Raw genomic sequence first — 12810 nt, forward strand, 5'->3', positions numbered from 1 at the left:
ATCATCAGGAGTTCAGATCGTCTGGCCACCGGATTTCCGTGCCATACTGAAGCCACCCCACCCATGCGCCTGTCCTCAGCTTCCCCAGCTGTGTAATGGGGATACACCATCTCCTCCTCCCGCTATCCGCCTGACCTAACAGCGTGAGAAAGAAGAGAAGGAACCCCCAGTTGTTGGCCTCCAGGCCCATCAGGTCCTCCTCCCACTTTGGCTTTGGCCTTTTGTACCGGCCCCACGTGACCTGCCCGGCCGGCTCTTCTCTCCTGTCCCGCCCCGCCCTCCGGCCTTTCCCGGCTCTCGGCGCAGCTCTTCCCGCTCCTCGCCGGCCCCCCTTCGTGCCTCCCCTTCTCCCTCCCCCTCGCCTCCCTCCCAGGCTGTTCCCGCTCCCTCCCCCAGGCAGCCGTTCCCTCGCGACGCTTCCCCTCCCCCCGCGGCTGTTCCGCCGCCTCGCCTCCCCTCCCCCCGACCGGAGCTCACTGTCTCCAAGATGGCGGCCGTGTCAGTTTGGGGCATCTCCGCGGTCCGGCCCGGGGCCCCGGGATCCCGGCTCTCTTCCCCCGCGGTAAGTAGCCGAGGAGCCACCGGCGACCGCCCCTGGCCGTCGAGCCCGAGGCTGAGCCCCTCCGGGGCCCGCTCCGCCGCCTCGCGGGGTCGGCGGGCCGCTGCAGGCCCCGCCGCGGCCTGCGCCGCCTCCCGCTGCTCTGCGCCAGGCCTCGGGCTGGGGCGCCGAGGCCGCCCCCTCGCGCCCGGCCGGCGCCCGGCTCCCCCCGCCCCGCGGCCCGCGCGCCGCCCGCCGGCCCGGCTCTCGCGGGCCCAACGCCCCCGCCGCCCGCCCGCCTGCCTGCCCGCCCGCCGGGCCCAGCCCCGGGGAGCCGGCGGGTGGGCGGGCGGCGAGCGGCCCAGGCCGCGGAGCCTCGGGCTGGGCTGTGTCGGCGAGCCCGCTCTCCCTCGGGGGCGCGCCCACAGCCCCGGCCCCACCTGCGCCCGGCCGCTCGCCGCCCCAGGCCGGGCGCGGCCCCTTCTGCCCGCGCTCCCGGGCGCTCGCTCTCCGGCTCCGGCCGGGTTCGCTGAGATCTGAGCGGGGCTGAGGCGGCAAGTGGGGGTGACAGGCTGGCGGGTGTTGTGGTGCGGAGGAGGCAGCACGTGTGGTGTTGTGTCTGTCGGGCTGTCAGCCCCTGTGCTGGGAGGGGAGGCGGCGGGCTGCCTGTCAACCTTCGGCCGGTTTGGACGGGAGCTGCGGGACCTGTCAGGCTCCTTGGGCAGCCTGCGTGCCCCAAACGCCTCCTTTGAACCGGCCTCTGTGGAGCTTAGGATTTGGAGGAGCCGGGAATGGGAGATACATTGCTCTTAACTCTTTCACGTGATTTCATTGTTAACTTAGTCCTCGGGTTCTGTTTCCATCTAATGGGAACGGCGAAGCTACCCGTTGGCAAGCTGCAGGGTTGTGCAGTTCCAAGTTTTTAAAGTTTCTCGCTCTTTAAAAAGAGAGCGCGAAGATGTGTCTGGGGGTGGGGAATGGAGACCGGGGAAGGACTGTCGGAAGCAAGTTGTACTTTCTCTCTAGCCGCTGGTGTACTTTCAGAGAGTTAAAGTTCAAGTCTGCAGGCGCTTTACTTTCGGAAGACCTGGAGACTGGTGAAAACCCTGGCCAGAGAGACAATGAGTAGCTGTCATTCATTCGTTTACCTGCGAGCATAATCAATTAGGACGTTCCCAGCTTCTTAAACTCAGATTGTAGCCTCTCATTTAGTTTAGCGTTAATGTCTATATAATGAACGTTCTTGGAGTAATAAGACTATGATTTCTATCCTCTCGAGACTCTCACCAAAATGAAGCATAGCTCTCTCAGGGGGGCTTCTTTTTAGTCAGCTAATTTAAAAATAAATCTTGGCTCAGGTTTGAGTGTTTACTTCAGCCTTTTCTTTCCTATTAGAGTTAATAGGACTGTAGCTTTCCTAATGTCTGTTAGGTTTCCTTTTGATTTTAATGTCAGTGCTAATACTTGCTGCGGGAGCCATTTTTCTATCATTGTTTATGTTGTAATGTAAATGCTCCTCAGAACAAGAGCAGACGTTCTAAAAAAAATAAGTCAAGTTATATTTATTTTTTGGAAGCAAAGAAGTTAATTTGATTCAGAATTCATTATTTTGGTGATTTTCAAAAAGATGTGTATCTGCCAGATCCTTTTGTTTCAAAGAAGACTATTGACTTTGATCCTGAAGAGGGAATATATTTATGTGCTTGTGTTTTACTCATTAGTGTACATTTCAGGTCAGCAATCTTGAATCTGTGAGATTTCTTTAAACCTGCCAACAGGCAATATAGTACATTTGATACGTAGTGTGTGCATTTTTGAACCCAGTGATTCTGGACCTTTCTTACTTCTAGTTTATCTGTAGCTTGGTTGTGAACATTTTGACAGTTGTTTCTCCCTCTAGTATATCGAATATTAGTATTTTAGTTTGGTTTAGGAGAAGCTATCAGCATGTAATTCTTAAAATTTGAATTTGGATTTTAAAATTCTTTAAGGACTTTTCTCACTTGATTTTCAATATTATTTTTGTTTCCATTTGGAATGTTTACAGTAATGTATTTAAAATATGAACTTGATCTGTGTAAATTGTATTCTTTGTTTCTTTTAATATATGAAATAGTTAAAATTTTCTCAATGGTTTTTTGCCTTATTGACTTTTTTTTTTTTTTTTTTGACTGTTTTTATGCAGTTTGAATGTCTGGAGTTTTGAAAGATGAAAGATTCACTCTTACTTTCATTGCAGGATTCTTTCTACTAATCCAGATACTTGTTGAAGTGCTGAATAGGTTCTTGGGGAAAGATGTCAAGGAAGAGTTTCAGTTCATAGACTGGTGAGCAGAGATTGTGGAGTACAAAATAGTCAGCACCCCTCTGCTTAGTTGTAGCCTAAGGTCATTCATAGTATGTCTCATCTTGTTTCCTCATTGTATCCCTAATTATTCATCTTTTTTTTCCTTTTTACCCCAGTGGTTTACATACATAACTGTTTTTGGAATGTGGTAGAAACTTGTTAAAACTCTACAGGTGCTTAGTAAACACTTGATATTTGATTATCTTTAAAGACTAGGATGTTTCAGTTATTAGCTTATTTACAAAATGGGACTTGATAGAAAACTGACCTTGTTTGTTTTTCAGGCATAAGATGCACATTTTTCTGCTGGGAAGGAGATGTTCTTGAGTTACAACTTTATGAAGAGACCCATGTGTGGTGCTATTGAGAAGTTTATTGGGAAATTTAAAGACATTTCAAATAACAGGTTGTTTTGGTTTCTAAAGTAAAAGTGAGGAGGCACTCTGTGAAGGCAGAAAGGACTCAGGCCAGAAAACTTGTATGCTATGGTTAACTGGTTCCCAGCCTCCGAGAATGTTGTTTTCCATGGTGTAAAACTTACTCAGCATCAGGATAAGGGATAACGACTCTATGGATATACAGAATCCTTCACCATGGTAAAACTCGCTAACCCGCTGTATACGGAGTGGATTTTGGAGGCCATCAAAAAAGTGAAGAAGCAAAAACAGCGTCCTTCAGAAGAAAGGATATGCAATGCAGTGTCTTCATCCCATGGCTTGGATCGTAAAACTGTTTTAGAACAATTGGAGTTGAGTGTTAAAGATGGAACAATTTTAAAAGTCTCCAATAAAGGACTCAATTCCTATAAAGATCCTGATAATCCTGGGCGAATAGCACTTCCTAAACCCCGAAACCATGGAAAATTGGATAATAAACAAAATGTAGATTGGAATAAACTGATCAAGCGGGCAGTTGAGGGCTTGGCAGAGTCCAGTGGCTCGACTTTGAAAAGCATTGAACGTTTTTTGAAAGGTCAGAAGGATGTGTCTGCATTATTTGGAGGCGGTGCTGCCTCTGGCTTTCACCAGCAATTACGATTGGCTATTAAACGAGCCGTTGGCCACGGCAGACTCCTTAAAGATGGACCTCTTTATCGGCTCAACACTAAAGCAACCACTGTGGATGGGAAAGAGAGTTGTGAGTCTCTTTCCTCTTTACCTCCAGTGTCACTCCTTCCACATGAAAAGGATAAGGTAAGAGTGGCATATGCATCAGTGTTCATAGAGCTGATGATACAGCGTGCTACAAAGTCACATTTCTAAGAAGTTACATAGAAGTTACATTCAGGTTTTGTGTTTGGGGACTTATGGAATGATCACCTCTGGTATTTTATTGATGAGTTGTTAGAATTCAATAGATACCAGTTGTCCTTATACTTTGAAATATTTGATACCTGAGTTTCAGAGTGTATTGATGCACCTAGAAGAACATATTTAGGTTAGAATTTAAAAGTAGCATTCAACTTGAAGGCTGTTGTAAGTTCTTACAACATCTTACTGCTGGAAGTTGATGAGCACTGCTAAATGTTGGAGGCTTGGATTTGAAATAAGCAGGTGACTCTAAGAACCTCTCTTTTTCCTTTTTTTCTTTTTGTTTTACATTATCATTAGGCAGGAGTGAGACTGATTCTCCTGACCCATAGTAATAGCTAAGCAAATTTATCAGTTCTTATTTCTGTTGTATTCTAACTTTCTGTCATGTATTCTTTTCATAGGATGAAGTCCTAAGTGTTATTGTTTATGACAGGGGTAACTACATGGGTCAGGAATAAAGTATCCTGTATTCCTAAAGTTCTGTGGAGTTGTGAGTTTTGATACACAGTGGTATACCTTACTGTACTCTGTGTTTCATGCTGTTATTTTGTGCAGTTGAAAGTACACTAAGAAACAGCAAAATGTGGCCCTTAAATAGATACTGGGGGATGAGGAGAATTTTGTTAGTAGCAGTTTTTTACATTGACCTAGTGTCTTAGCTGTAAATTTATTTCAAGTGTTCTGAATTGTAGTTCTGGGGAGAGTGGTAGTACAGATGGACACTTTAGTATACGATAGTAAAATAATCTTTATCTTGCCTAAGATCATGGAAGCTACTTCTAGGTTGAGAAGATTGTAAAGTTAACATTGAGTTGTATTTTAAAGTATTTGAGATTCAGTCTAAATTTATTGCAGTTAATAACCCACCTATAGATTTTTGTTTAAATAACAATTGAAAATTAACAGTATTTTTCTTTGATGAAGTTTTTAGAGATCTATTTTAGGGTTCAATTTTCCCTGTGAACTTTGAAATAGAAACATTATCTTACTGTTATTAACCTTGAAATGATTCTGATAGAATGGTTCTTTGTCATTTGAGCATTTATTAAAAGTGTGGTATTAAAAATTCAAGGTGGACAGGTAACTAAAATGCTTTATTCTGTAGTTCAGTGCTGTTGTAGAACTCTTACTGTAAGAACTGTTTCTTGATCACATATGGCTGAAGTTAAAAGAAGTATGATTGATTCCTGAAATTGTTACCAAATGATCTACAGGTTAACTACTGGAAACAGGAAATAATTTATAGTTTACAATGAATTCAGTGTTCTGTGAATTGAGTATTATAAATTCTTGTTAGAACACCTGGGTGCTTGCTTTTATTATAGTTTCCCTTGCTTGAATTAGATATTTTAATTTTTAAAAATATTAGCCATACATAAGACGTCGGTTGTGCATATTTTTAAAAGGTAGCCAATATAGTACACTATGGGATGTATCTGAGTCCTGTCACCCTAGGATTTTACTTTTGAAAGGGATCTTGAGAACCATCTAATCCAACAATTCCTACTTTACAGCTGAGCTGAGACCTCTACATTAAAAAAAAAAAGTTTAATCCAGTAGAGATTTGCTGGTTTACTTTGGTTAGAAATATCTTTTTGGTTAGAAATATCTTTTTGGTTACATAACTGTAATATATACTGTTATTAACCAAAGTAACTAAATTTGGAGTATACATTTAGGAAAATTGAGTTTCATTGAATTGAGACTTCTATATATGTGTACTGGTCTGAATTGAGAACTAATTTTATGATATCTATGAAATTAGAGTTGATGAGATCTGTTATATATTTTTAAATAGTCTTATTTTCAGTAGTGATTTTCCTGAGTGCTTCCCCCAAAGATAGGAAAAGCTCACATTCGAAATCATAATACAGTGAGGAATTATTCCTTCTCTGAACAGATTATATAGTTTTGCTCTTTATATTGTATTTTATTTACTTTCTTTCCTCTTTTTAAAATTGATTGGTTTGCTGTTATGAACCTAGATATTCTCAAAAAAATTATCTAGGGTGTATTCGACAGTGATGGAGAAAGGAAAGTGTAGGCCAGAAGTAGTTTCACTTTTAGGCCTTAATTAATTCAGCAAAAGGTTATTGAGCACCTGTTGTGGGCCAGGCACTCTCCTTAGAACTGAAATGGCATTATTTCAAGTTCCTCTTTATTTTTTTCTATATCAATTTTAACTTTTATTTCTTTGGGATATCAACTTTTGGAAGGAACTGTAGAACTGTTAGATTTTCAGCAACTGAGTGGTTTTTGCTACTTTTGGTGGGATCAGCTGTGTAGAAATACTGTATTTTTAAGAGTTTTTGTGAACACACTTGAAGTTAAGTGTGTTTTCACATTGGTAAATAGTGAGGAAAATCCGTGGGATACTATGATTTAAAAGTTTTATCCACGTTGTAAGGGAAATTTCTGAGCTAGCTTTAGGGTTGTGGTAGTTTATGGTGACTTTGTTTAACTTGATATGTTTACCATGTGCCAGGCATTGCTTTAAAGCTATACATGTACTAACTTATTTAATTCTCATACAACTCAATGAAGTAGGTCCTGTTATCTTACAGGTGAAGAAATTGAGGCATAAAGAGGTTTAGTAATTTCTCCTGAGTCACAGAGATATACTAAGTGGCAAAGCTAGGATTTGAACTTGGGCAGTCTGGCTCCAGTCTTTATAACAGCTATACCTACTGCCTCTTGGGAGTTGTTACATATAATGCCTGTCACTGCAGTCAAGTACACAATTGTGAATGTTCTTGGTGTTAACTTCATAGCACATTCTCTAATTATGAAAGGACACATTTCCCCGTACCTCCACCCCTTCACGGTTTGTGTCTTTTTCTCTGATAGACTGGATTCTAAAACTGGCCTTGAACCAGTGATAAGAATGTATCAGAAACCAGAGATTATGAAAAATCTAGTTTTGTATACCTGAGGTCCATAAAAAAATGGTTTTTTTTTTTTAAAGATTTTATTTATTCATTTGACAGAGAGATAGCGAGAGCAGGAACACAAGCAGGGGGAGTGGGAGAGGGAGAAGCAGGCTTCCTGCCGAGCAGGGAGCCCGATGTGGGACTCGATCCCAGGACCCTGGGATCATGACCTGAGCCAAAGGCGGACGCTTAACGACTGAGCCACCCAGGCGCCCAAAAAAATGGTTTTGTCTACATGACATTTTGTTTTATTTTTTTTTCTTGAAGATAATGTCTGTGCTTATTAATTTTCATTTTATCTGTTACTGAAGTTTTCTGATTTGCAATCTGGGATTTGTTGCATGGCTGTAATAGCGTGCTTTCATTGGGGAATTCAGAATGTTGCTTTTCCTTGAATTGTGGCATAGAGATGAGGGTGATAGTGTGAAACTGGCTTAAATAACAATTGGCCCCTTGCAAATTTCGTTCCTTTTGAAATACAGATTTTACTGTAAATAATTTGTTCATTTGTTTCATTTATTCATATTCAGCAAACATTTAGATGTTTACCATAACAATGAATTTAGGATTTAGGTCTTGTTGAGGATTAAGGCTAAGAGAGGTGAAATAAATGTTTTTGGGATTCTTTTTTAGTGTATAAAATACAACTTTTAGTTTTTTACAGTCATTGTGTTTATAACAATTAAGTGTTGTGAATCCCTGAGAAATAATGAGATGTTTCTTGGGGGAGGCTGTATTATTTGAGACTGTGATGGTTTGTATCTTTAGACACTGAGTCTTGGAAGGAACCTTTTCAGGAATAATTTTCACCTTGATTTCAAACTTTTGGGTTCATTTTAACACAGAAAAATGTACTTGAATATATATTGCTTATGTTCCATATTACTTGTCCAGAAAACTGTACTCTTGTGATAATCAGCCACATCATTAAAGTGTTATTCTGTTGAATAGTGTTGTGGAACATTTGCTGAAGCATTAGTTGGAAAGGGTAGAGAAAGTATTGTCAACTAATGTTATTGTTTAGGTTATTACCCAGCTAGGTTAGTAACCTGGAGGAGAAAGATCAAGTGATAAATTTATAGCCTTTTTAAAATAAGTTCTATCTCAATACAGTAAACCCTTAGTAGAATCCAAATTATTTTTGTTACTGGAATTTGACATTTTAAATTCACAGAGTAAGTGGGGCTCTGATGTAGAGATGTGAATTTGGGAATATGTTTTCAAGTTACTGAGTTAAGAATAATAAAGCTTTGATTTAGCTATTTGGAAATGGCCTTTATAGTAAAATTGATGCTACGTCATTTTTTGGTGACTCTAAATGTTGTGGGCCCTGAGGAAAAGCTGGCTAGAAATAAAAATTTGTTAACTACAAGTTATTGAGGTAGGTTAAATATAAATGTGGTTAGGAATTGCCTTTGTCTCAGCAGACTTAGTCTTATTAAAAACCCAGAATTTTAAAAATAACTCAGGCAGAGATATCTTTGTAATACAGTACAATCAGCTGTACGGGCAATTTTGGGTCTTCTAGTTAGCCTGTGAACTGTGTGTGTTTTGGGCAATTTTCAGCCCATGACACACCCTGAAAGAAAATTTGATCTACTAAAGCAATCTTTGGTTTTAGCCATTGCTAATCAAAACTTCTATACCCAGCCAATGCACGCAACCTAGATATTTTTCCTGTACTTTTGACAGTACCACTTTACTCTTTCTTGGACTAACTTCTAATAAATTGATGAAATAAAGGGAAGACATTAATGAAGACGTCAGATACTATAAATTGTTTCGGGAATAGGGATCTAGAGGATCTAACCATCTTGACCTTTCTTTGCCCTGTATCAGTAGGCCAAGGGAATGTAAGCAGTTGCTTATAGAAACCTATTAATAGCTAACATTTGTTAAGGGCTAACAATGCGTTGAGTACTGTTCTGAGTGCTTTAACATGTTTTCTTATTGAAGTCTCAGAGAATTTTACATGGTTAAATTTTATAGGTGTAGTATATTTATATAATAGCTGTTTAATAACATTTAATAATAAAGGTTTTCATTATGGCTTCTCATAAAACACCAAATAGAAAATGAATGTATGCAAAATGCATTATCTTATCCATGCTGCCTGTTTTTTATTTAGTTCATCCTGATACATGGGCCAGTATTTTTTTACATTACATTTACCTTTAATACTATGAAAGCAGATAATAGGACTTTTTCTCTTCCTATGTAGAACATTGGAGAAAGTATATTTTCTACACTGACTTGGATCTTAGCTATATAAGAGGACTGAGTCTGGTTGCCAGGTTGGTTGGTTAAAATAGAATTGAGAAGTTTTTTGTTTTTAGTGAACTGGGAAGTGTTAAAATTACAATAATGAATACTTTTGGTGTTCTGATTTAAACATTTTTAAAGAAACAAATGAATGTTGTGTATAGGAATTATTAAGAGCCTCCTCTGATAAAGTTGTTTACCAATTGGCTGCTCATGGGTGGAGTCAGTTCACAAAGAATCTGCGGCAGATGAATTAGACCTGTAGCGACTTCACCCTTCTGCTTTTCCCAGCTGGAGCAGGATTAGGACTCAATGAGCTGCAGCTGGTTCCCAGGAAAATCTAGGCTATTTCTTTTGGTGTTTTCCAATAGTTCCCAACAGATGGCTTTCGTCAGCACTGTACATAACTCTGTAAATCCAAGCCCAAAGAATTACTTTCAACTTCATTAGGGAACAGGTGAAGAAACAGTTTGTAGTATGGCACTATTTGGTTAAGGGTTGAAATTAAGCATGGGGATTATAGTAGTGTAGCATTTAGATTTGCAGGATGCCATTCTGGGTCAAAATGGTTTTTAACTGCCAGCAATTAAAAAAAAAAAAAAAATCTAAGGAAAAATAAATTTGGCTGTGGTGTTGAGTAAGGTATATTTTATATTTGGATTATATTATGCTTACAAAGTATAGATAAATTATTTGAAAAGAAAAAGAATAGAATCTTTTGCATTTTGTAGAATTTTGAGCAAGTACCAATCTTGGATAACAATGTTTCTAATCTTATTTCAAATAGAGAAATTGAGAGCCCAAGAGATTTAAGTGTCTTGTTCAGTGCTGCACAGCAAGTTAATCTGGGAGAAACTTCTCAATTCTTTGCTTTTTTTTTTTTTATTAAGCTGTAGTACTGCTTTAAAGCATTACAGAGCAATGAGTATAAAATAATGTATTGCTTAATGGAAACCATAGAATAAACCCTGGTCTAGAGAATTTTGGTGGTTTTTATAACCACAAATATGTAAATCAGCTTGTTTCAGTGTTTGAAGATAGCTATACATTCTTGAAAGTTGAAACAATTTTTAATTTTTTTGGAAAAGACTGCTTTCTTATGGCTCAAATTAGAGGAGTTAGAAAGTTGTCTTTTTTTTAGCTAAATATTAGAAGAACATGTTGAGCTACCTTAACGCTGGAAGGGAAAGTACTCTTTGAATTTTGAAAAAAAAAAAAAAAGTCTGCTTATAGTTAAGTCTGATTTTCAGAAAGTCTGTAACATAGACCTCTGAGGGCCTTGGATAATTGGTTAGAACTTAAAAAATTTAGGACTGAGATAGAAAGGTACCAGCCTTTCTATTAAATAATGAAGTAATTCTTATCAAAGGCATCGGGTATGGGGAGATTAGGAATGTAGAGTCTACCCTCATTGTTATGTATATATAGTCTTGGTTCTGGGTGATTTGTAATAGTAAACCTTAAGAGAAGGCAGCAGACAACAGATTTTTGTCTTTTTTTGGTCATTGTGTCAGTTCATTTCTACATTACTTTTACTGTGGTAAAATTTAGCAGATACATTAGAATAATGGCAAATAAAGGTTAAGATTGGGGACAGTTATTTATAAAATAATTGGGTGGTTTTAAGATTATTGGTAAATGATGTAGAAAGAAAATCTGGTAGCTAAAAAACTTAAAATCTTTGTGTGAAAGAAGACAGCTGATTCCTTTGCCATTTACCTTTTGTGAAGAGGTAGATTCCTTGTGTGTGTGTTGGGGCGGGGGAAGGGGGGTTATCATGCTTATATTATAGGCTGCTTTTTCCTCCAGGGAGTTGTGAACTGTAGTTGACCTGGAGAGCTGCCGTTAAGTGTTGGTTTTCAATTCTTTCTGCTTAGTAGAGTGCAGGTTTTTCTTTTTTCTTCATTGGCTACAGTGAAGCATTTAAGTCCTGAGTTTTCTAGAACCTGTAACAGAATCCTTAGAAACATTACATTTTTTTGTGTGTGTTAAGTGTGATGCTGTGCTTTAAGATGGCTTTTCAACTTTTCTGTTGAGGACATCTTTAATGTGATTTAGGATTTAGATCCTCTTTTATCATTTTCCTGCTTTAGTTTTTCATTTCTTCTTATGCCAGTCAATTTTTCTTTAAATTCATAACATAAATCTAAAGCCCTGTTCTTTCTAAAGCAGTGGTTCTTGACACTATATCCACTTTAGAACAGCCCAAGGAGCCTCAAAAAATAAACACCAAACCAGTTAAATTAGACTCTAGCAGATCTAGGGGGCCCAGATTTCAAGTTGTTTTGTTTTGAAGTCTCCATGTGCATTGAATGTATAGCCAGGGATGAGAACCACTGCTCTAACAGAACTGGCTGAGGGAATCAGAGGACAGAAGCAGCTACTTTTTGTCTAATCGTTGCAATTCAGACAAATACATGAAACAACATACTTCACATCCACTCCCATGAACATACTTTGAATGAACCCAGGACAGTGTACCCATGGAAACCTAAATTTTGTTTTATCTTACTTCCTGACCATAACTGCCCTAATCTTCCACCTTTCTCTCCTACTATACCTGTTCTTTTATCTCATCAGGGTCTCATATGGTATATATTTTGGAGAAGGTACCATGTGTGAGTTTGATGGGTGTGCCCCTCCCACCACTATGATGTTTTTCTGGCCTTATGGTTTATCACCTCAGTTACTTGCTTTACTCCTCTAATTGGCAAACCCCAACTTTGACATTAAGCCAACAGTTTTTCTCTCCCTGCTCCTATATGGGACTGTTTATCATTTTGAAGAAAGTTGCACAAACCATGTGGTGGGATGCCACTTACAAATTTGTGGCCTTTAATCAGTTCTGCTTTGGGATGTATGTCTGTGTTTTTCGTCTGTTCTCTCTGCAGCAGTTCAGTATTTCCTCTAGCCCTTTTGCATTTCTCATTGTCTGCAGACACTCCCATATTCTACTTCACAGAATGGAATCTCTCTGGCCATATGAGCTCATTCAGTTTATACCCCTCCTACACTAATCTAAATACGTCTGTACTTATTTTTACCCTCTTTGCTACCTTTTCAGAGGATATGAAAGAAGTGTCTTGTCTAGAACTCATCTCTCTATGTTCTCTCCTGTCTCAGGGGCCTTGTCCACACATCAGTAATATTCCTAGTCTTTCCACTCTTTGCCCCCTTAACATGGGGAAGTCTCTCCCATCAAGTTAGAATAAAAACAAAAACACTGCTCGAGATCCTTCTGTACATCTACACCCTGTCTCCTTTCCTTCATTTTGAAACTTCTTGAAAAAAAGTCTGTATTCATTCCGTATCTGTTGCAATCTGCCCTTTGGTCTTAGAGCACCATTTGAAACAGTTCTTGTGTACAGTTTTCAGTCTTTATGTTACCTGACTTTTCAGCAGCATTTGTGCTTGTTGACC

General features: G+C 39.5%; 1 protein-coding gene across 2 annotated transcripts in view; it reads left to right on the plus strand.

Annotated features, from left to right (window-relative positions):
* The first annotated feature begins 449 nt into the window (after nucleotides 1-449).
* The window catches only part of KAT6A (lysine acetyltransferase 6A), a 113327-nt gene continuing 100966 nt past the window's right edge, over nucleotides 450-12810 (plus strand). For both annotated transcript variants that reach the window (XM_078069577.1, XM_078069578.1), the window contains exons 1-2: nucleotides 450-562; nucleotides 3170-4078. In XM_078069577.1, coding sequence (XP_077925703.1) covers nucleotides 3479-4078 — 600 coding nt within the window. In that variant the 5' untranslated portion in view covers nucleotides 450-562; nucleotides 3170-3478. The remainder of the gene's footprint in view (nucleotides 563-3169; nucleotides 4079-12810) is intronic.

Source organism: Halichoerus grypus, chromosome 3 (genome assembly GCF_964656455.1).
Source record: "Halichoerus grypus chromosome 3, mHalGry1.hap1.1, whole genome shotgun sequence".
Lineage (NCBI taxonomy): Eukaryota > Metazoa > Chordata > Mammalia > Carnivora > Phocidae > Halichoerus > Halichoerus grypus.